Source organism: Caloenas nicobarica, chromosome 2 (assembly GCF_036013445.1).
Source record: "Caloenas nicobarica isolate bCalNic1 chromosome 2, bCalNic1.hap1, whole genome shotgun sequence".
Classification (NCBI taxonomy): Eukaryota; Metazoa; Chordata; class Aves; order Columbiformes; family Columbidae; genus Caloenas; species Caloenas nicobarica.
In genome coordinates, this window is record NC_088246.1 from 141,069,979 (window position 1) to 141,094,649 (window position 24,671).

The window sequence follows — 24,671 nt, forward strand, 5'->3', positions numbered from 1 at the left end:
AGGAACCAAGAAAGATTCATTTTTCATGCAACTTGTACAGCATCATCACCTGAGAGACTCAGCACTAGTAAATCTTGCTGGCATACTATGAAGGGTGATCCTGAATTTTCAGAGACTCCTGAAATGCAAACTGAAGGGATACACTGCTTTATGTCTCCTTCCAAGCCGAAAAGAAATATGTTTGGGAAATAAGCCCTTTAGATGGTAATTTAATTTGGGGCAGATGTGCCCAACAGCTATGACATCATCCTAAAGCAGGTCTTTTCTCCTTCTCTGCTCCCCCACCCCCAGCTTTACGGGAAAGATACGTAACGTAAAAGGGATTTATCAGGTGTCCTATCATAAATGTGCTTTATATCCTGAAGTGCATCTGTGAGCTGGTTGTCACAGGTAAAACCAGCTGTTAGCTGTGAATCAGGACAAATAAACAGAAAAAAAAAAAAAAGATTGTGCACAGGAAAGAAAGAATGTTCAGCAATCACATATGCTGTGGGAAAGAAGAACAAAATCAAATATACCTCTCATTTGTCTTTAAGCATGTGATTTCTTTTGCTGTCAGAACTGTAGGTGAATTTGCTTTCATCTGAAAGTGAATTCAGCTCTGGATTCAGCAGCAAGCAATGCTGCTCACGGTGAACCTGGAGAGACCATCTTTGGCTGGTAAATCAGGTTCCATCTGTTCCATCATCATCAACTCTGCTGAGGCAGCCAATGCAGATGTAAAGTAATGCTGCCTGTTGTGGTGGTGTTGGTTCTCTGAACACCCCTCCTCACAACCTCCACCCACAACCAAATTAATTTAACATCAATTGACAATTACCAACATGCCTGAGGGACATCTGGATGGCAGAAGTTAGGTGCTAGGGACCCAGGAAGTGCCCAATGAATGTGGGTACATCCTGGGAGGAGACAGTCCTGGAGACTAAATCACAGCCCAGGATCTAGGTGGATTTTTGAGTCTTAAGTCCCAGTTTAGTTGAGTTTCAGGTGGTCTAGGTCTTGCCCCTGTTTCATAACAGAAGAATTATATTAGAAGGAAGAAACATTGGGCTTTGAGATGTAGTGGACACAAAGGGATTTTGTAGCATGCTTTGCTAGGTGTAGCATGCAGGGGATTTTGTCTGTTTTCCACAGGTGTATTGAGAAGCCTGAAAATCCCATAGTGTTTTCTCAGAGATATTTTACATTATGCTTTTTTTTTTTTTTTTAATGTGAAGTTCTTCAGGTTCTCACGGAGCAGGAATGTCCAGCCTTTTGACAGAAATGCAGAGATCTCTTGGCATGGGGCAGCTTATAACGGAGAACAGGTAAAATGCCCTGTCACTTCAGCTGGCACTTGTGCCCCACCACGCTGAACATGCTCCGATCACATGATGGAAACCCCTGTGCTTTCACCACCCAAAGCCCACATATTTTGTTGGGTAAGGGGAAAAGTGCCTGTCCTGAGGAGAAAGGCTGCCAGGACAAGGAGTATTGCTCATCAACACATGGCCCTTGCTGGGAGAACAAGAGGGCCCATGGTGGTGCTAAGAGGGCTGGGGGAAGCTCTTCATGTCCATAAAGGCATAAATATCTGCTTAAATGAACAAAGAGGAGGGAAAAATGCTAAATGAAAAAAATACCCCAAACCAAAAAACAAACAAACAAAAAACCCCAAACCTACAGCTAACTACAGTATTCGCTCTTTCTGTTCTTTAAATATCTGCAGCCAGCAATGCTCATGGCGAGTGCCAGGAGTATGAAAAGGTTGACGAAGGGTGAGCGCCAGCAGTCTCAGACTTTTCACACTTGTTGCTGCTGAATCATACATAACTCCACATAGCCCCGTTTGGGACTATGTGAGTCGTTGCCAAGATAGTGACATCTTCAGGCCAGTCTAGACTTTTGGAGCGTGAAGAGATGCATTGACCATTCTGAGGGAACTGGGGGGGCAGGATTTATCCAAACATTAGAGAAATGTGTGTGTTTAGAAAAAAAAAAAAAAAAGAGAGACCAGTATAAAACTAATTTTTACTGCAGCCGTTTAGGTCTTGGCTTTGTGAAAACCGCTTCAAGCCATTGCCTTTCCTTAGGCAGGTCAGTGGGCCAAATCCAATGATAAATACAAAATTCTGAGATCATTATTCCCTTCTTGGATTTTAACTGATGAAAAGCTCTATTCTGTTTGGCTGGGCTGTGGTCCAAAGCCCAGTGACCACCCTCTCACAGCAAAATGCTGAATTAGGGTATTCTTGAAAACCTAAAACATCACTTATGCTTTTCCTGATATGAAACAGATAAAAATCTGCCATGTCTCTATCTTTAATCATTTGTGCCCTCACAATCATCTTCCTCTAGGCTTGATAAAACCCTCTTGCAGTTGAAGGGTGCAGCAGTCGGGGCGCTTGGTGCCAGCAGAGATTTTCATTCCAGGATTTCCCTCCCGGAGTTCAGGGGAAGGACTGCCCGGAGCTCCGTGGCGGGCTGGGGTTGTGCTGCTGGCTGAGCAGTGGCTGGGATGCCCATCTCTGTGCTTTCTGGAGGCATCCATCCAACTCTGGGTTGAGAGCATTGTCTTCACTGGTATTAGCAACACCAACTGGATTAAAGTAACGTTTTGCTTCCACAGGTTTTAATTTAGGGCACGAGTTCTGTGCATTTTCTAAACAGTTTTAAACACTACTTTCCAGTGGTTCCGTATGTTCAGGATGGAATATTTTAACATTAAACTCCACTTTATTTCTGATTTTAAGTGGCGATGAGCACTTCAGGACAAAAAGAAACCCAAGCTCCTTAAACCTATCCACCTCCACTGCAGTAGGTGAAACTTGCTTTCCACAAGAATTCCCAAGCATATTATGGCAAATTTTCCCAACCTTTCTGCAGCTGTGCTGGCAGGAGGCCAGTAGGCTAAAGGCAGTATCAAATTGAATGTAAAGGTGCAAGATACATAGCCCAGAGCTACCAGCACAAAAGACTCTGCTCCAGATCCCGTGGTTGCAGAGGCCACTGTGGCACCCAGTGCACAACCAGCCCTGAGCAACCACAATGGGTATTAAAAAATATTCGTCCATTCCTTTATGATGAATAACAAAGTCCTGTCACTCCTGAAGCATCTTCTTCAAGCTTGTGCTCGAGGAGCACAGCCAGTCTTCTCCTGTGCTCTCCCAGCAGGACTTTTCTGCGCCTTCTGAGGGATCCTTCACCGAAGAAGGTTTCCCCAAGGTTTCCTTTCCTGTAGCGGTTGCCTTTCTTGGTCTGGGCAAAACAACCCCTCTCCATTTTCTGACCTCCCTGCCAGGGCTGCACGGAAGTGTTAATCCTGTCTTGAATCAAGGAGAAAGAGTTTTGGTTTTTTTACCTGGAAATGGCAACAGCATGACATCCCTCAGCCTTTCTGGGGCTGTGGGTGCCACCCCTCTCATCGTTGGCTACCAGAGGTGTTGGGTATTGGTTTGGAGGGGGCTGTGAATGAACCCAGGTTCAGATACGGGGAGAGGGAGGGATGCTGACTTGCTCTCCTTCCCTTCTTCGCTGTTTCCTTGGGTGCCTGGTAGTAGCCTTATGCCTCATGATCACTGCAGACTCCAGCATTTATCAGCAGTAGGAAACATTGTCTTTAACAATGGGGTTTTTTTTACAGTTTTAAAATAACAATTGCCAAAAAATTCCCCAACACCAGCTGATGCCTTGCAACTGCTTGGGCAGGAGGAGTCCTCTTCACAGCCTGGCACAGCACGGCCAAGGCAAATCTGATTCAGAAGAACAGAGATGTTTCCCCTCTCTTGGCAACACGCAGGGAGCAGCAATACATACCTTGACTACAGCGGAGTGTTTGAATGTGTCCCCCATGACATTCTTATAAGGTTAGCTAAGGAAATACATGCCAGATTAAATTATTAGTCAGTGGATACACAAGTGGTTGAAAAACATGCTGAACTTATGGTTTGCCACCAAACTGAAACTTCATTTTTTATAGGGTCATCCAGGGTCTGCCCAGAGCCTGTTTCTGTTTGATATTTTTGCTAGTAACTTGGATAATGAAATAAAATATACTTATAAAATCAGTCTATCACACTAAGCCAGGAGGATTGAGAGCATATTGGGGCCCAGGATTAAAATTCAAAATAGCTATGAAAGATTGGAGGGATTTTCCAGAATCAACAAATGGAACCAAAGAGAACATGTACAAAATGCACAGTGGTCAAAAGGACTTGTATTGAAACAGGGGGTGACTGACCAGATGGCAGAAGAGAGCTGGGAATAAGCACAGAGTGGGTGACCATGGTGACACCCATGAATGATAGCCATGGGGATGGGAAAGCCAAGGGATGTTGGTAACTTCATGGCTCTGGCAACTTCTCAAGTGCTGTATGCAGCACTGGGAATCACCTTTTAAGAAAAAAGTAAATGAAACAGAAAGCCCTGACAGGCCAACAAGGGTGTTAAGAGGTTTATAAGACCTGACCTGTGAGGAGAGGTTGAATGAGCTTGGGCTTGTTTAGTCTAGTGAAGATGGATGGGTCTGGAGGGAGAAGGATAACAGCCTTCAAGGATCACTGTAGAGAGGATGAAAATCTGTTGCCTTGATGTCCATTGAGAGTGGGACAAGGTGTAACAGGTTCAACTGGAAGCAAGGGAGATTTAGATTAGATATAAGTACAAACTTCCCAACTACAATCAAAGATAACCTCAGGAGCAGGCTACCTATGTGAACTGGGGGAGTACAGTCACTAGAGGTTTTTAAGAATAGATTAGATGAACATCTGTTGGAGATGGTCTGTTACAGCTTGTCTCACCTCAGCACCAGGGAATAATCCACACGGCCCTACTTTGCTGGGATTGCTTTATCTTTCCCTGCAGTAATTTGCTGGAGGTTTGCAGGAGCTGAGGGAGCTGTGTCAATAGCTCCTGATCTGCTGCTTGGGAAGCAGAGCAGCTCCAGCAGGAGGAAAACCCAAACATCTACCTGGGACATGAGTAACGTGAGCACGTGGTGCCTGGTACTTACACAGGCCTTAGCTACAGCTGCATAAATTTGCTGACAGAGCAAGACATTGCAGAGCTCCACTTGAATTCAAGCTGTCCTTGAGCTTCCTCATTCAATGGGATCCTTCCTTAGCAAGTCTCCTAAGACACCCGTAGGTAGCAAAGAAGTTCTTTTCTGAAGCTTAATTCCTGATGCTTAATCAGGTTTTGTACTTGGAGGCAGCTCTCACAGGAATCATCTAACACCACAGTACTGAGAGTGATAAGCTGAGTCAATCTCCTTGACACAGTTCCTAATGAAAGTACTAAAAAGTAAAACATCGAAGCTGCAAATGGCAAAGGTAACCATACTACTTTTTACATCAAACCAATTGTACACTGGTAACTCATTGTCTTCCTATTTCCCTACCTTTTTTTTCAGTGTGATACAGCCTGTGATAAAACGTGCTTTAAAAAGCAGATGGTTAAACAAGATGTGCAATCTGCTTACTATTACAGCTTCTGCCTCAAGCTGTGAATCAGTGCCTCTTCACTGTGACAGTCCAGGATTATTTGAGCATATAGGTTTGTGTTCTAGGAAATAGTAAAAATTGTCTACTCAGTGATAAATAATTGCTTCTTCTTGAGAAGCACTTGTTATCACCTCTTCATACTGAATATTTTTAGTACTAGCAGAGTATCTTCTTTTCAGCTCCCTTGAGACATCTGCTCTCCATATGGTGGACTTCCCCCTGCTTCCACAGCCTGTTTCTGGGAAAGAGACTCCTGATATGACAAATTGGAATTATTTCCAGGTCTTCAAACACTTCACTAGTTCCTGACTCATGTAATTGAGCTTAACAAATTCTGCACAACTGTACATGTTTTAATCCCTCTTGCCTACCTAATTTTTGTCATATTGCTTACACTGTCAGCAAGCTGCCCTTAAAACATCAATGCAAGGTTGTTGGTGGCAGAGAGCCACTTCAGAGCCAGCACTGGTGCTGAGCCCACCTAGGGTACACTGACCTACCAAGCTGTCCTGCTCCTGTGCTCCTCGAAGCAGCAAGGTCACCCCATCCTGGCCGTGACGGTGGAGCCGCTGGCACAGGAGAACAGCCCCTTTGAGCATCCATGGCAGCTCCTTGGCACCATACCTCATGCAAGAAAAATGGGTCCATGCCATTTCTATGGGCCATGCTGTTTTCTTTCTGCGGTTTCCAAACCACAGTCCATGGAGTGAATACTCCTTCTGCAACCACGTAGAAAGGAGACAGCATTTTTTTTCCCTTCGTTTTGGCAGTGAATGCCAGAGGATGGATCAAGTACTAAATAATAATCACTCATATTTGTGTGTGGTGTGTGTATCTATAGTTACTCCGTTATTCCCTGTTGCAGCCTGTGAGGTATGTGTACTCTGTGACCTCACATTATAAAAAACATGCACTATTCAAACATATTTTCTAATTCCTTGCTATAGGCACTATCAGTTTAAATTTTTCTAGAAGCTATTACAGTACAAAGAGACACAAAGCTGTCAAGTAAGTCACTCAGCACAACAACATGATATTGCAAGTAACAACAAAGGAAAACCACACAGCTGATATTTTAAGGGCAAGACCTTCACAGAGAATCAGTGGACAGCACTGAATATTGATATCTCTGACTCATAATGTTTGCATGTTTTAATAACACTCAAAGCACCTGTTCTCCTTCCATTCTTACAGAAATCGGGAAGTGCCACAACAACCGATCAGAAGAAATCTATGTGCGTGGGTGGGAGCAACACCAACACCTCTCCAAGCTGCAGAGAGTTGGGGAGCATTCTGCATCTGCGGGTCCCTCATTGTGCTGACCCCCAAGCACACCGCCGGTCTCAGGTTATACAGAATCAGCTGTGAATTCGTCTTGAAAATCTAATGCTTTAACTATTCATGCAGGTTTTTTTTCCAAGATCTGTAGCCGAAACTCCAAGGATATAATATGTGGCCATGAGAAATGCATCTAGCCATACGATCTTTTCTACAGTACATTTAAATCCTTCTTAATTAGAAATAAGAGAAATCAATTGTTTCGGCAGCTGAGTGCCACATTTGAAGTACCCGGAGAAAAGTACTCTGGATCCTATTGAAAATACTGCTGACAAAGTAAAAGCTAAATAAACCAGGTGCAAATTAAAACCTGAGAAAAAAACCCCAATGTTTTTCTTGAATTTTGGTTAGTGAGAAACTAAACACCTGTCTTTTTATTCTTTAAATAAGATAGAGAGAACAAAGATTTTGGTTTTTGCAAATTAAAATAATATGTGGGCTTGCTCTTTTGAGATAGCTCAGGAATCTGTGTTTTATAGAGATGCAAATAAACTTTGAATACAAAGTAGCAGCTAGGGCACATTCAGCAAGTGGGTTGTCACTTAGCTTCTGCATATAAGACAGTTTCCGCAGATGAACAATATTAAATGTTTTAGTAATTCATTGCATCATTAAGGACCTAAAGGGCAAAGACATATCAAACTGAGTATGCTGCTTTGTGTCAACTTTTCCTGCATCCAAGGTTACAATAGGACAGTTCAGTGGCATGTTCCCAACACTGAGCTACTGCCAACATTTTCTTAATAGGATTAAATTGTGCCTTGCTAGTGTACACGACATATTTTAAGTATTCTTGGCGATTTCTTTGATATATTATTCTCTTTGGATGAATTATTATCCTGATTTTGTGAATAGTAAAGTCTTTACTTCATTACTTGCTGTAATTCTTCTAAAATTTATCCAATTAGTGACAGAGATATTAATAGAATGGAGAAGCAAGATGAGCCATTTAGAAGTTTTTCCCTTCTGTTAGTAGCTCTATCAATAATTGAATAAATACTAGAAGTGCAGCTTCTTGATGTACGCACAATTTAAAAAAATATTGAAATGATAAACAACCGTCCAGAAGGACTACCCTGAGATGACACCCTGCCTTACTGAACCAGAAGGAGGGGTTTACAGATGGCAGCAATATTAACCACAGCTAAAACAAGGCACAGGCTGGTCAGGAACAGGGCTTGGATGCTGGGATGGGGCTGGGAAGAGGACTTCTGCCCAATTTGGCCTCTGGCGTCTTTCTGCCACAGGCAATAGTGCAACAGGGATCATTACTCCAAACAAAGTCATCCTTGGGCCGTGATACAGGCGGTAGCCACAGCCACAGCAGACCAAACATGTTAAAATTACTTCTGGATGCTGCGAATTCTAGATGAAATTGTAACTAAAAGGCAGTTTTCCCTCTGTTGATGCTCGCCAGAGAAACATCTACAGCATGCTCAGGTTTACCAGGCTCTTTTCCTCCCAGCTCACCTCTCTCCCACGGCAGCCCCAGCTCAGCCTCCCAGCCAGCCCAGCACAGACTGGTTTCCCCCACGCTGCCGAGCAGCCGGAGCAAGCCCAGGCACCAGAGCCCTGTGCCTAGTACATGCACAGCAGAAATACATCCTCTGCTGCAAAGACCGTTTTTGGGGTCTTAAATGAACCAGTTCGTTGACTGCTGCTTTTGAGCCCCTGTAATAACAGTTTGCAGGTGGAGGGGGCCGTTCCCTGCTCCACCACCCCACTGCAGTAGCTCTGCAATGGTGCCTCATCCTCACACCAGGACCAGCACATGCCCTGGGCAGAAATACCCAGCCTGACGCAGGAGAGAACCAGCCTCTGCAACAGAGGCAGCGGGGACTTCAATCAGGTTAAATAAATCATACAAGTGCAGCCTGTTGCAGAGGTGGGGAGGAAATTATAAAGCCATAGTTAGATGTATTTGGGGCTTCAGGTGACAGCCAGGCAGGACCCCAGGCAGCAGTGCTGGAGACCTCAGTGTGCCCGCAGTGGGTGGCTTGCTGGATAGCAGCAGCATCCTGAAGCCTCACGATAGCCACAATCTGTATGAATGTGGACACAAGGTCTTACTGCAAAGTTCTTAACCATCATAAAATTTGTTCTACAATAATTTTTGAGAACTGAACACTCGCTATTAACATATCATGACCAGGACTTGACAACACTTGGTTCCTGCAATTGTTCAGTAGTGTAAATCCTTCACTTACTTAAACATTGATTTATTAAAGACTTGATTCTGATGTTATTTCATAGCTATATAACTCCGCTGCTATGACGTTATCCTGAATTACTTTAAAATACAATGCATAAATGTGGAAAAATTTGGATTGCCAAAAGGCACATGGGCAGAACATTTACATATTTGATTTGGATGCTGAAGATCTTAAGCCTGATTCTCCCCTCTTCAAGACTGGCAGAAAACAAGATGAGTATATTGCAGTTACTCTGCTAAGTATGAGAGGATAATTAAGACACAGATCAATGTTTTCTGTCTTTTTAGTTTCATTCTAAAAATCTTTCAACTTCTGTGTATAATCACCAAGGGTGAGCATTGGTGACTAACTGCACTTTACAATGAAGCAGAGTTGCTCAGCTCCTTCCCACGAAGGATCTGAGACAACACTACCAAGGTCTGCGCTGCTAACAAGGACTGCACCACTTCCAGCACAAAAGCCATGATCGGTAGAATTAAAACAAATTTATGGCAAATTAAAACATTTATATTTTAACATCTCCAGACTTTATTAGGTGTTCTTTATACAGTCATCTGGTATGTTTAAAGAGTGAGCAATCATATAAAAGGAAATATGGTCATAACTGATTGAAGTAATAAAACCCTGAAACTAAATAACATCTCATAACTCATTACACAGCATGTATTAGATTTCATTACATCAGCATATGACTTAGTAGTAAATTCTCCTGTTGGTCATAAACCTTTAAAGTGTTGTCATCCTGAAAAATGAAATTAAAATAGAGAAGAAGACAATGCCAGGACGCTCCGGTGGCGCTCGTACTGTTACAGCGCAGCCCCACCTTGTGCCGGGGTAAGCGGGCCTTGACCGGCGATGCTGGGGATGAGCCATGTGTTTCTCCCCGCTGCTGCCATCGTGTCCAGGATGAAACAGCCCCTTGATGCAGGGGACTGGCATCGCCAGGGGCTCGTTTTTGTGTAGCTGACCCGCTACTTAGCTTGTTATCCCCATGTGCTGATGAAGCAGCATCCGTCTCCAGCACCAGGGAGCTCCTCCAAGGGCGATGGACGAGCACACCGTCCGATCGGCACCCTGCTCCACCACCACTCTGTGCTGGGGGTCAGCAGTCCCACTGGGCTAGTGCTGGTAAAGCAGCGATGCGCCAGGAATAGAAGCCAGAGCTGTGGGCTGGGTGCCTGTATTTGCTCTGCCATTGCACCTGAGAGCTTTAGCTGCTGGGGCTGTCACTGCCTCGGCCAAGGCACCCGAAGGGGTCACTGCCCGCCCATGCCCTCTGCCCGAGGCTATGTCACTGCAGCAGCACAGCACAACTTCTGATTTTCACCCACCGCCGTTCACAGCCTGACGTACAGCTGCAAGATGGCAGACACAAGCCGGTTGCTCTGCCATGTGCCCTGGGCCGCGCGGAGCCGCCGCAGCTGCCTCGGCACCCGAGTAGGAGACAAAGAGTACAGGCATGGCTGGTTCCCAGCAGCATCGTGGGCTGGGGCTCTTGGAAGAGATGCTGGAGAGCCAGCTCACCAACCCATGTCACCCCATGGAAACACCAGCACAGGGGCTTTCTGAAATCCCTCCCGTTTCTGAGGCTGAAGCATCTTGTGGTGCTTGCACTGACGAGTCCTGACAGCTCTTCAGGGCACTGGTACCTTCCAGTGTCCTCCAAAGGGCTGAGCAGAAGGTTGCTGGTGGCCCGAGGACACCCAGCCCTGGGGAAGAAAGGAGTGAGGGCTCATTCCCAACACGAGCTCAACCAGGTCTCCTGTGCCCCACACCCACAGCTACTCCTGTGCTCTGAAGAGCAAATACTTCACAGAAACTGCACAAAACCACACCTTTGAGCTGGGGATGGACTCTGATAAGTGTTTGAGCTGCCCAGCTACGGCATCAGGGACCTGCTCCCCATCTACTTGTATTTCCACAAGTCTTGAACGCTCGTGCTGCAGCACAGCACCAACACCTCATCTGAGGCTCCCTCCTGCAGCTGCATAACCCAGGACTGAGCAGGAGACCAGCCCTGAGGCCAGCTGAGTTTTCTCCCTCCAGGTCCCCCTTCTTGCTTGAGGGTTAGAGCTGACATCTCCTGCTTCAGGACCAGTTGGGCTTCTGCTAGTGAGGTGGGTGGCAGGTCCCTCACTCCAGGCTGGGAGATGCCACCAGCACAATTTCTGAGCATCCCTGGGATCACTCTGCAGCAATTCCTTGCTGGTGGGCTCATCCATCACATGCAGAACACCAGAGCTCAGGCACAAGGTAGGCTCTAAGACATGTCCGCGACACTAGCACAGCAAAGCCAGGCATACGCAGAGGCTGTCATTGCTCTGGGTATCAGCTATGAACAGTGGATCTTCTCTTTGATTCTCCAAAAGGCCTTTATGTTTCTTTCTTTGAGAATAAACCTCGCTTCCTCCATTTGACAGTTTATAATTACTCGGAGCAACTGATTGGCAACTGTGCCGTTTGCAACATCTGGGAGATCTTAAGGCAGATCCCAGTCCAAGCTGCACTGATGTAATTGTTTTGCTCGGTGAAGGATGATAACTCTCCCCACGTGTGTTTATAGTCCTTCAAAATAATCCAATGGTTTTTTTGAAGCTCACTTATGTCAACACGTGCTTTATTGTGTCTTATGTGTTTTGAAAGTGCTGTATGGAAGAGCTGGAGAAGTCCCCTTTCAAAGCATACCCCCTCATGTTCTTTTTGGAGTAGCTTGTTGAATTACTATCAAGTATCAAGGCTTTAATGGCTGTTTTGGAAGTGTCCAGCCACACCAATGCGTTTGATATCCATATGAAAAACTAAGTATAAAAATGAATCAAAGAAATATCTGAAAGTTCCAGGGGTGGAGGTGGCTACCCCCTTTCTTTCCATGAGAAACAGCAGAAGCCTGTGCCCAGATAAGAACGAGGCTGTGCAAAGTCAGGCATCCTGTACCCCAAGTTCTGCATGAAGATCAGCACTAATGAACAGCTGCAAACCTACAAGTTGTCCAGCAGAAGATGCTGCTCCCAACAGAAGTTGTCCTCAAAACCTGGGGAACGGACTGACTGAATAACAATGCTCCTTGGAGTAAACCAGGTGAACCTGAGCTACCATATGCAAACGTTAAAGTACAGATCTAGATGTCTAATCTGTCATAATTACATGACCAGTCATAATGGAAATAGCAGTCTCTCTCTAAGACAGCTGTACTTCTGAAAGGAAATATGCTGTGTTACTTTTTCCCTGGATTTTTTTTTTTCCTGAACAAAATAAAGCATCTCTGGCTGCTGCCAGTGCAGATCCAGGTCCTGACTTTGTCCCTGCTACACCCTAATCTGTCCTAGGAAGGGACAGCTGCCTCCATAAAGCTCTGAAATGCTGATCTCACCCCTCCTCTGGTACCGCAGCTTTTGCAATGCACAGAGCTGAGCCAAACCTCACCCGGCAGCAGAATACATTTTGCTTTTTATCAGAGCCACTTCCACGCTGCTGTGACAGTCTGGTGAGCTCCAGCAGGCAGGCTGGGCGCTGAGCATCGCTGGAGGCCTGCTTATACACTGGTGGAAAATTAAAGGAGTTTTCTTCCATCTTCTCCAGGGTAAGAGTGCAGCTGAGAAACATTTAGAATTTGAAGAATTTTTAGTTAATTGAAGTAAACCAAACATATCTAGCTGATTTTATGACTATTTCATAACAGTATCTTTTTAAGCTAATACTCCACTGGGGAGCACAACTTGCAGACAAAAAAGCCCTCTGAAGTGCCTTGAAGAGATCTGAGCTTTGGATTCTGAACTTTGCTGCTTATAAACAATCATTTCAATCTGCTGGGCCGCAGTGGGAGTATGAGGCTTCATAAAAGGGCTTAGGTGTTGTAATACTGAGCGCAGCAGTGTTTAACTCCATGTCTCGCTATCCAGCCTTCCTGTGCAATCCAGAAGATTTAGACACAAAGAACCAGATCTGCACAGGCCAGTGGGGAACCACTTTAGGAACTGCCAAGGAGAGCATAGCCCAGCTGTGCCGAGGTACCTCTTTCTGATCAGGTTTCAAGCCCCAGATCCCTTCCCAGCACAGAAACTGGAATAGCACACTCTCACAAAACAGCAACAGCAATTCCAGCACTTGCTTAGGCTTTAGAAGAGACAGATCCAGTGCTCTTTCGCTGCAGAGATGAGAGCACCCCAAACCCAGACCTGCCCTGTAGCTGTCAGGGCACCTTCTGGTAACCATTCTGGTTTTAATGGAAAGAAACAGATGAGGTTGGGTGAGAGGAGATGGACATTTAGGTCAGATCCAGGCATTCTGGAGGCAGGACAAGGACAGATTGGGCTCCACTCATGATCTGGTTCAATGGATGATATTTAAATACTCTTTAGGGAAAACTTAAGCCTCAGTCAGTGCCGTGAATTTGGGGTTCCCAAAGTTGGGACATATGGACATCACCCTCTGCAGTGGCCTGCAAAGCACCCTGGCCTTTGCCAAACCAACACACACCTTTCCTTCCTCACCATCCTACTCAATGGTCCCATTTCCCAAAATGTGTTCAACCACATTTGTTCTTCTCCCCCTTCCCAGTGGCCACGTTTTGTCTGCATATAAATTCCTCAATCTCATCTCATCTCCTCCTCACCACACACCCCTAAAGCAGGCAAAGGGGACTGAGGTTAACTTATTTTCCCTACATTTCTTCCAAATCCATGCACATGGTTTCCTAATCCTGGGTCTATCCCAATCTCTCACATGTCCTGTGTTCCTCGCTCAAGCCCTTGGCTTAGCTCCTTGGTTCAGGTGCCAGGGCTGGCTCGGGTACTGCAGGAGAGAGTTGAGCAGGACAGAAGCAGACAACGTGACTGCAGACAATCAGCTGGTGGGTGGTAATTGTCCAAGCAGGCATGTGCCTCCAGGCAGGTGGAGTCAGGCATTGCCCGTACTTCAAAGTAGCATAGGAAACAGCTCTAGCCAACCAACTCAAGTCAGAGTCTCTCCCTGGTGCAGTTAACTACATGTTTCAAAACAGAACAGAGTCAGCCAAAGGGATCAATGGCCCTGCTTGGAAAACATGTTAGAGAACTAAAGCATTCACAGAAAAGGGAACTGTGAATCCATACCTTTTCATGAAGGAAAAAAAAAATAATTGAGCCCATGATAAAATCACCAGTGAGCAGAAGGCATTGAAGGCTCCTTCTCCAGACACGCCAGGAGAAGACCCACCTCGCCAGGTAACCAGAAGTCTACTTGATTTCTGTTACCCCAGCCTGTCACCTAGTCCCAGCACCAAGGCCCTAGGTGAACCAAGAACTATTTGGCACTGAAGGATATACAAAACTGCACTGAGGGAGCTTACAGCTCTGCAGGGATGTTTGAGGAAACCAAGTTTTGTGATCAGACCCAGTTCTTCAAGAGTACTTAGATGCTAACCCAAATTGTTTACAGTGGAGATATTCACCCAGAGATTTTTCAAGATCTTAGCCCTTTGGGCCTTAGAGAAGCTAAAAGAGGTAAAGAGAAGTGAAGGCACTCAGGGCATTCGGGTCGGCTGCATACCAGGTGGGACACCGAGCTCCAGCCCTGGAGCAGCAGTGGCTCAGGTTGCCTCTATCTCTTCAGCAGGGCCAGGGCAGCCCTGACCCTGGCCAAAGCTTCAGCCCATGAAAACTGACCGCAAGGGTGCAACAGCACCATAGGGAAATCCTGCAGATAATATTTGACCTTTGCTATCTAGAGAGAAAATGCTTCAAATGGGAATGTGTTTACCATATTAATGCTAAAACGGTTCCATTATAATGACAAGCATGATATTTCATCAAAATTCTTAAGCAATTTATATCTGCTGTAGCTTTCCTTCACATGGAAGCTGGATGTAAAACAAGCATATGTTTCTTGTTATGGAGCTGCAAAAAAAATCTATTGTTTCTGGGTTGACCGGTTCAAAATTTAAAGGAATCAGTCTGCCATAACAAACATGATCTTCAGAAATCATAATGTATTATTATATTTCACTACGTATTTAATAAAAGAACTTCAAGCGAAGTGCAGGTTTGCTTAAAAGTGATGAAAAATAGCTCAAGCTAAAACTGTCATCAAACTGCAGGATTAGCAATATCAACTCAGATTCTCTCTTAATTTGACACGCATAATTTAGATGTGCCCAAGATGTTGTGAACTCAAACTACAAAAAGACCTCAGTAATTTATGGCATTTGTATAGAATTTACATCCAAAGAACTACATTAATCAAGATAAAGTTTCGAAGTCAAGTTGAGAAACGCAAGATGCGGCATTGCCTTGTGCACGATGATATTAAATTGCAGGTTTGCATTTTTCCCCAGTAGGAAGCCCTCTCTGATTCAGGAACTCTTTCCAATCCTCTTTAGTACACAGCTCAAACTTGCTTTCTGCACTCTGTACAGGCCACAAATCTATCAGCTTCTCTGTAGGTATTTCTGCACTTACCATCAGAGGAATAAGGATTGTGAGGTCTCTGTGAGAATCCCTGTGGGATTTGCTCCTGGTATCACCACCTGTAGTATCCATTGTGTGCATGGATGAAAACTGACACTTTCACCTAATATTGTCAGAACAGATCTGCTGAACCTAGACATAGATGTGATTACACTGCACTTCTGCACATGTAGCCCCAAGCACCACATATTAAGCATTTAGCAAAATACTTCGTGAGTTTTTGTGAACCAAGTGTCTCTCTCAGTTTTACAGAAGAACCTTGTGACAGTGGCAGAAAAAAAACCCAGTTCTCCAAACCAGAATGCTCTTTCCTTCAACAGACTATCTTTTAACCTCTGGCAATTTAACCTCCTTTACTGTCATCAAGCTTTTCCTTAAAATGAGGCAATTTTGAAGATAGCAAGCTCATGGCTGCATAGTCCTGGATCATTCACACAGGAGCACACAGCCTGCACAAGGAACATGGCAGGATCCCATCAAGAGCTGCACAGGTGGGATGGAAGCATCACAAAGAAATTACAGAACAGAAAATCTCTAATTTTTGCAAGTCCATTCCTTCCCATCGCAGATATTTTTTAGGGATAAACATAAGGATTAAAAAAAAAAAGTAATCACATGATCCGCTAACTAGTTAGCAGCAGGATTCAGATCTTTCATACAAGAAAACTCCTGTTTCCTCTGGCTACAGATTAATGCTAGTACCTCAGCATGCACAGAGGGGAGGACCAGAGGGTGACATACGAACAACGCAAAGCTGCTACTGTTCCTGGTTCCCAGGCAGCAGATATCCCTCTCTTACACTCACTGCCTTCCTCTCTGTTTCTCACTCCTGAACATCTCAAAGAATACAGACCCATCTTTGCCAAAAAACCAAATAAATTTTCCTTACTAGTATCATTCTAAGATACAACTGAACAGTATTCATTGAACCTTTTCAAAACACTTCAACAGGAGACTACTGCACATTATGGGAACTTGAAATTAAAAATCAACTCAAATCAGAAGCATCTGAAAACATGTCTAAATGAAAGCTGTCAAACAACCTCTGTGAACTACCAAGCTCTTAACATGGCTTACTTCTCTTTCCTCCCCTTGAAATGCTATAAAGATCACTTGAAAAGACTCTTCTATTCTACTATTCACCTCTGACTCTTAAAATGTTAAATTTGAGTGTAAAGAGGTCAGTGATTTCAGGTGTGTCAGGCCAATTGGAGCATGGTTGCTTTGCATGCCACTCATAAGGTCAGCTGATTTTTAAGCACCTGATCCCAACAAAACCCCTTTCTCTAAACCAAGTAGTTTTTAATCCAAACATATCGTCAAATAAGCAGATGCTGTCTTTCTACAAAATCCTAGCTATGCCTTTCAAGTGCTGCTTCCATTAGATAATTAAGTCTCCTAATACTACTCTAACACATAATAAAATAGTTCTAATTCCATTAGAAAAATTAAGTATTCTAATAATTAGATAAACAGAAGTGTGAAACTTCAGACCCTGTTTGTCTCTTGGAAGAAAATTAGAAAGTTCTCAAAAATACAACAAATTATGCATGCTTCAATCATAAGATTTTACTATAGATGAAACCTCACATTCTTAATACAATCTCCCCACAGACTTTTAAGGAGTATCAGTGATACAGATAATTTTGCAGCGTTGTGTTTTACCATATTAGGCTGTGAATTTTTGAAATAAATATATATTTAACGCAGAGATCACTGTATCCATCCTACACATGCAAATAACTGAAGCAAGCAGCTGAAGGTGAATATCAGTGATGAGCAAAGCTAGAAGACTGTTTCCATTCTAACTTTCAATCCAGTATTCTTTTTACCTGGTCATACTAATTCAAAAGCACAGACATGGTTTGCTCCATATTTATGTTCGTTTGTTTTTTTTCTAAACTGCTTGAGCTTTTGGTCAATGGATTCTTGCATTTGGCAGACAAGCATGCAAAACAAACAAACCAACCTTGGGACTATCACACAATATTGTGTACTTCATACAGAGAGCTAAAAGATAGGCTTTGAACTTTGCATGTAACACCAAAATCTCTCTCAAATTAACACTACCATTAAACTATGACAGACTAAACTCAAGGTCTTCAGCCAGCAAGCACCAGTATTTTCTAGATACAACTAAATTCCTTCTGTTTTTAAGCAGAGCCTGAATTCCATGTGTATATCTAATATCATTAACCCTGATAGTTTAAAAAACCCTTGAAAAGCTGAAATGAGACAGTCATTATGGTTTATATGAAAATAGTCTTTTAAGGATTAACAATGTATATGGTATAAAAACCTAGTGAAGCATTTCCTGATTTCATGATTAAGGAATCATCTATATTTTCCATTATTGTAATATGTATGTGCTTAGATGCACAGAATATTACATTCTGCTGTCTCATAGTGCCACTGTAGCATCAAGCACTGGTTCAATGTTGCTGTCTCTAGGGAGAAGTGATGAATGAAATAAAGAACCCCTTTTAAATTTAACAGAGTAAATGCACCAACAGCCTTGTGTGTTTCCTACCTAACCCTACAACTGCAGAATACAGCTGTACTATAGTAAGAATCAAAAACCTGGAATGAAGGCTGCATACCACTAAGCTAATATGTAATGTATATGCTCATAGGAAAGACCTGAACATTAGCTTGTTAACATTTACAAAGAACTCTTCCAAGTAGATTTTATACTTTGACATGTTTATTTTAGTTGGATGAATGCATTTAATGAACAAGCTGAAACAGTATTCCTCAGCCTCACATTTGCCTCCCTGTAGACTTCTATAACCAAATGTTTTAAAATATCAGAAGTATGTGGATATTTGCATGAAGTAGTTCAACAGTTATTTCTTGTTCCATGCTTCTCTTTCAAGTCTTTCACGGATTACTTCTTTTAGGTATGGTTCAAGATAATGCTTATCCTGAAAAAGAATAGAATATATTTAAACTTAGAAGTTCAGAAACATCTCAAGCCATTCCTACAGATCACTTACCTCTCATTCCTCCTCTGATTTGACTGAAATCCAACCTAACATTACTTACTCTGAAGAAGTAAACTTTTTATCTACCAAGTCTGCAATGAAAAGTTATTTACTGCAGCAACCACTAATTCCTAATGCCTCACCAACATTAACAAGCAAAGCAATGCTTCCAGCTGGACAGTTAGAAATGATGTTATTTTGGCAGATACCCAAATGTACAAGGTGCACTTGAATTAGTTTAAAGCCCAGCTGCAATACTCTGAAGCAACTCATTTTGAACTTAACTTCTAAGCAGTTCTGTAAACTTGGATTCAGTGGAACACCTTGACCATATTTAACACTTAAGAACAAAACTGCTGCTTAAGGGACTACGCAACCAGTTATTCAAAGCAGCAGTCACCTAAATATGACAAAAAAGACCACAAGAAACAGTCTTTGCTTACATAAAGAAGCATAATACCCTTATACAATCAGAGTCAAAAGTTTAGCGGTAAGATTCTTCTCTGTCTGGTAACTTGGAGAAAGTCAAGATGGACGGTAAAGTCTGGGAATCAATCCGCTACCAAAAAATAAGTTTTAGTAACATCTGAAAAGGAAGGTGTGGTTTGTTTTTCTAATTACAAGACACCACTTATTTTAATGCAAGATTTCCCTTTAAATTATTCTTCCTGGCATCTTCATGGATAGAAGATTTGGCTCTAGATTTTCTATAAAATTAAGAAACTCATCAGTAAAACAAGAGGCCCTTTATAAGAATTTCGGAGCTAGTTAGAGCTTATTTCTTTATCTGAGAGCTTAGAATAAATATTTTGTCTAAATACAATGTGCTCTGAGCTGTAGTTTAAGCTGTTGTCATCTTGAGAAAAATTTTGTAATTTCCACTGAAAACCAGAGATTTTCAAACAGTGATCAAAAGCTCATTTACTTCTTGTAAAAAACATGTAGGTGTGTATCTCTTCAGAGACTGAAAATGCCAAAGACCGGTCACAGCAGCACCATTTAAGACGTCCACCTTGGAAACACTCTGTACACGTACCTCTTCATACTTCACCCACTGGTCTTTCGGAAGGATGCGATGTTTCAGGCTTAAGTCGAGGGCTCGCTTTATGCGAAACATTCTTTCATTGTAAATGTGTTCTGGAAGTCTCTTCAGTGCTTCTTTTACATCATCATCTTCATACAATGTATCATCTCGCATTAACCCTGTACCAAGAAGATTTTACAATATGACAGACTAGAAGTTCTTAAATAAGATTTAGGATTGACACAAGTGTTTCTACATAACATGGGCAAAACACTTCCAACGCAAAATTATGAAGAAAACAACAACAAAAAAATCCAGGAGAAAAGAACCACTAATTGCTCACAGAGAACAAATCCTAAACGCTGGCTTTCACATACTCTATTTACTTGGTTTTACTCCTTTTCTTAAGGAGGAAGAGGGAAAATGAGTATTTCATCTAATATGTTTCTCAAGAGTATACATATACATACACAGAAGAATAACTATTCTGGATCTGAGGGGTGGACTTACGCTCATCTAATTTTACATCTGTATTAATGATGACTGTCTAGGTAAAAGGTTTAAGAGCTCTGGATCCACTAGTCAGTCAACCACAGATGTGGCTACTTCAGTAATGAAGAACTATTCTCTAAACTCCACTGTGCATAATGACTAGATCTCCATTGACTATATTAAACTATGGAAACCTGAAGCTAGATGTTTGTGCCTAAGTTGATTCCCTGCGATGCTGTCCCAAATAAGAAGTTAAACAAGGGAGAAGTACCGTGTCTTTTCAAAGCCAAGGACATCCTCACGCTGTTTGTGGAACAAAAGATTCCTGAAATTCAACCAATCCTGCTCTAAGCTTCAGTATTAGCAACACAGGACAAAATGTTTCTTCTGTAACATTCCAAAATTGATGCAGATTACAAGACTATACCTCCCGACTCATGGTTAAAGGTTTTGATCTCGCGTGACTCAGTTGGCAGTAGTGTCCCAATAAAACAGAAATTTCTTTTGAGCCACATATTCTTGAATTCAGTTTTGTAATTTATTTCAAACGCACAGGGAGCATGGCTGCTACTTTAATCACTAGATTAAATTCTGTGTTTCTCCTCAGTTTTTAGTCACAGTACCAGAAAAGCAGCAAAAAGTTATTAATGCCTTTAAGAACTTTAGCAAATAGATATAAAGAGGGGCTAAGCACTGCATCTCTGGAGGAAAGACCCAAGCTTATTCCTCTACAGTTGTCTTGCAATTTTTTCCTAACTTCCCCAGGGCAGGTGTGTTAACTTCCTTTAAATGATTTGCTCATATTGTGGTTAGCAGTAAATTACAACCTCTGAACATCCAGATTCTCTTCTCATTCAGGAACAATTCTGCCACCTAAATAGTTTAAATAAACTTGGTAACAACTCTGAACAAAACGAAGACAATACCATTGAGGCATCCTCCCCTATTTAAGGAAACACTATTTTTACACCTACTTCACCATTGCGCAGGCCAGAGAGACACCAAGTGAAGTTATGGTGATACAAAGGGCAGAACTAACTAAACCCTTTTTTGCACTTCAGACACTTTGCATAAGCATTGCAGACAGACTGACTGCTATCAGTGAGAACCTCTCCAGCCTCAAGGGCAGCCTTTGGGTTAGAAGATACTGGCCAGTGAAAGTGACGTGGTGGGAAAAAGCAAATAAGCAAGCTTTCAGGGCTGCTTTGTGAAAGTTTTTTCATCTGCTCCTGCTTAACCTTAGCTGTTAGAAGTTATGACACTGTAAACAAGAGCAAACACAGAAATAACAGAAAAGCCACTGATTAATTACCAGGTAGAAATTATGATGACTGAAGCTATTGCTGACTTTTTCCCCAGGAAACTGGTAGATAATTTTGATCAAAAAGATTTATGCCAAACTGCATGGACATACCCCAGTTTTGAACCATAACTAGTTTGAGCATTGTTACATTTGCAGAGTTTTTAAAGCTCAATTAAACACTTACCAAGTTTGTTGAATCCAGCTGCATTGTAATACCACTTGCGAATCCTGTCTATCAGGCGACCACCTCCTGCAACTGAACGTGACCATCATCAGTTGCAGCGCAAGATAAAATTCAACACTTACACACTGTGACAGTACACAAACATTTGCTGGCCTCCTGCACATGGAGTATTGCAACACTACATCAAGTTTGAATCTGAATATACATAACTTGGCCTTTCTGCTTTTCAGTATCGTTGAACTGACACTGAATAGGTAGAATGAGTGCTTATTACATACAATAATTTGACCTGTTTCACTAAATTTGAACATTACACTGCTTTACAACTTGGAACAGTTCACCGTCAAAGGCAGCACCAGCACTTCTAGTCTCCGTAACTCTTACTTAAGCTAAAAACATTATGTTCTACATAAAGCAAACCCATCATGCTTTTCAAATCACTCATCTGAGTTCCACAGCTCCACTAGGGGTTAATTCAATTTAAAGGCCAGCATATTATTATGTTGTTAACCTTCTACTGTCCTCTCCAGTCACTTAAATATTATTCCAGATCCTCCTTTTCCAAAGAGCTGCCAATATCAACTGGAAAGCCAACACTGAAACCTCAAAAAAAAAAAAAAACTGACTTTAAAAAGAAAAAATAAATACACCACATGTAGAATGTTCATCTTCCCTTAACTGTGATTTTGGATAGCAAAAGTGTTTTTACATGTAACCAAGTACAATGCAGTACCAAATGCCATTAAAGTAACTCAACAAGGGGTGTAGAAATCCAAAAAGAGCACAATATGTCTTTAAGTCAGTTGTCTTACTAGGTCACCCCATAAAACCAGCGCTACATGTGATACCAGTACACCACTGGCACATTGCCTCGTCAGGCCTTATTCCTCCACACTTTGAGACTTGAGAAGGAAGAACATCAAACCAACTAAGCCCGGAGCCAGCGCCAGAACAGCGACCCCCGGGGCCTGTTCGGCCAGTGCTCCCGAGCACCCTCCGCCCCGCCGCTCCCGGAACACCTCGCTACCGGAGCCCGGCTCCCTCTGCTGAGGCCGAAGGGCACCGCTCGGGAAGGGCGGGAGGACACCGGCCGGGCCGGCGGTACGCGAGCTGCGGGCGCCGCCCCCAACAAGGGCGCACAGCGCGGACCGGCTCCCCCTCACGGCCCGGCTCGCCTCGCCTCACCTCCCAGCGCAAGGCAAGGCGAGCCCAGGGTCGCGAATGCGAGTGGCGCGACCCCACACACAGCCCTGACCACCCACCGCCGCCTCACCGCTTGCCCTCGCCGCCATTTTGACCTCGGAGCGGCGCGCTGCCTCCTGGGTAACCCGCGGCGCTCGCGGGGCGGGGCCGGGCCCGCCAGCACCGCCTCAGCGCGGGCGCATGCGCCCCTGGGCGGCGGGGGAGGCGGCTCCTCCACAGCACCAGCTCCCCGCGGGGACTCGGGAATGAAAATGTTTTGCCAGCGTAGGCCGAGCTGCCGCCTCTGCTGGCGGTGCCCGTGTTGTCCCCTGCGCGGGCACGGCTGCAGCTCAGGGCCCGGAGAGCTGATGCGAACACTGGCTTCAGCGTAAGGCCATCCCCCTGTCAGTCAATCACTGTCAATCACAGTAGCGGAACCGGCCTAACTGCCTGCGCTGTGATGAGTCTTCAAACCAGCAACCACAAACTGAAGGGTAAAAGTGAGTATTAGCTAAAGATAAGGTTACGTTTGTGAAGCGCGGTAAGCAAAGCACCAAGTCAGTCACAGAAGGCAGCAGGAACCTCTGCTGGGCACCACAGCTGCCGCGTGAAGGGCTGTTTCCTGAGGCACAGATCCTGCCTCTCCCCAGCAATTCCTTCGCACGCAGACCACTGCGATTTTAAATAAATAAATACGTGGAATTATTCTAGAAATACTGTTACAGTAGGCAGTTTCAGTCAGAGGAGCGCGCAGGCAAAGAGCACAGCCCGGAGTGCGTGTGCGCAGACCGCAGAGGGTCGTGGCCGTACCGTACCCGGCACGCCTCAGTTAACCAACGTGCTCCACCAACGGCTGCTCGCCCTTATCAGGAACAGCAGACTACAGTACATTGGGTAATTCTGGGCCAAATGTTTCATCTAAAGATTTTTTTTCATCTTAAATCCAAAACACTATGTAGCACCATCCTCAAGAAGTTCTTCTCTCTCCCCTTTTAACACTCTCATAAAACCTTCTGCTTCCTTTCTTCATGGTATTTCTGGGAAGCTATTTTGGCATAAGCTCATCCATTTAATATTTAAAAAAACCTAGTTTAGCTCTGACAGCAATAATTTTTGCATTAAAAAATACTAAAGGAATTAAAAGCTCAAGGTTTGAAACATTCAAAATATACACATTCTATCAGATAATTTATATTATAATGGTTTCGTCACATAGTAATATAGATCATGATAAGGACAGCAGAGTAAATCTGCCAAAACAAGCTCTACTTTGGCATTATGAACCCACATATTTTCTATTAACATTAATTTTTACTGTAAGCATTTTTATCAGATTGTTTGACGATTATAGCTTGTTACTAGCATCTAATACAGTCAAAATCTAAGTAAGTATATTGAATTAGGTATTTTTATTTAAAATGAGGGAATGGAGAAAGTATTTAACCATCACATTTCAGCCACCACTTCAGGCAAATTTTGTCATGCATCTCCACCAAGAACATTCCACTTACTAGAGGATTTCAAGTGATCTTCCCAGGCCAATGGAGTGGGAAACATGAGAACAGAAGACAAAAGAGAGCATCTCAGATATGTACTGCAGACAATGAATGTGGGTTTTTACTGTGTTTCAAGTGAAGATGCCCCAGTAAATTATTTTGCACCCTGCTTGTTCCGACAACACTCCTTTTTCTCGGGTCTTGTAATTTGAATTCCAAATTTTTATTTTGGATAAAAGACTCCAGTTGTAGTACAGAGATCACAACCATTCTCATTCTTTAAATGTCTCCTTAACCTTACTTTATTTCCCACCTATCAGGGGAATTTAATATTTTGAATTTTATTCTGCTATCTGCATACAAATTGGTAGTTTAAGCTCCAACACTGAGCTTTTAAAACATTAAGTCTTTTTCATTAAACTTAAATCCAAATAAAACATCTGGATTTCAGTTTCCTGAACTGTTTTAACTGAAAGAATGGAAACTTCTAAACAATAAACTATCAGACAGTTTGCATTTGGGTTTAGTCAGT

General features: G+C 43.2%; 1 protein-coding gene across 2 annotated transcripts; it reads right to left on the reverse strand.

Annotated features, from left to right (window-relative positions):
- Positions 1-18,156: 18,156 nt before the first annotated feature.
- Positions 18,157-22,844, reverse strand: LOC135984737 (cytochrome b-c1 complex subunit 7). Of its 2 annotated transcripts, none has more exons than XM_065627220.1 (4): positions 22,735-22,844; positions 21,462-21,533; positions 19,495-19,661; positions 18,157-18,398 (listed from the first exon to the last, which is right to left on the reverse strand). In XM_065627220.1, exons 1-4 carry the CDS (start codon positions 22,751-22,753, stop codon positions 18,321-18,323), a joined length of 336 nt encoding a protein of 111 aa, XP_065483292.1. In that variant the 5' UTR covers positions 22,754-22,844; the 3' UTR covers positions 18,157-18,320. The 2 variants fall into 2 exon arrangements, with proteins under 2 accessions (XP_065483292.1, XP_065483294.1); XM_065627222.1 differs by having other exon boundaries at positions 22,724-22,743.
- Positions 22,845-24,671: the final 1,827 nt, after the last annotated feature.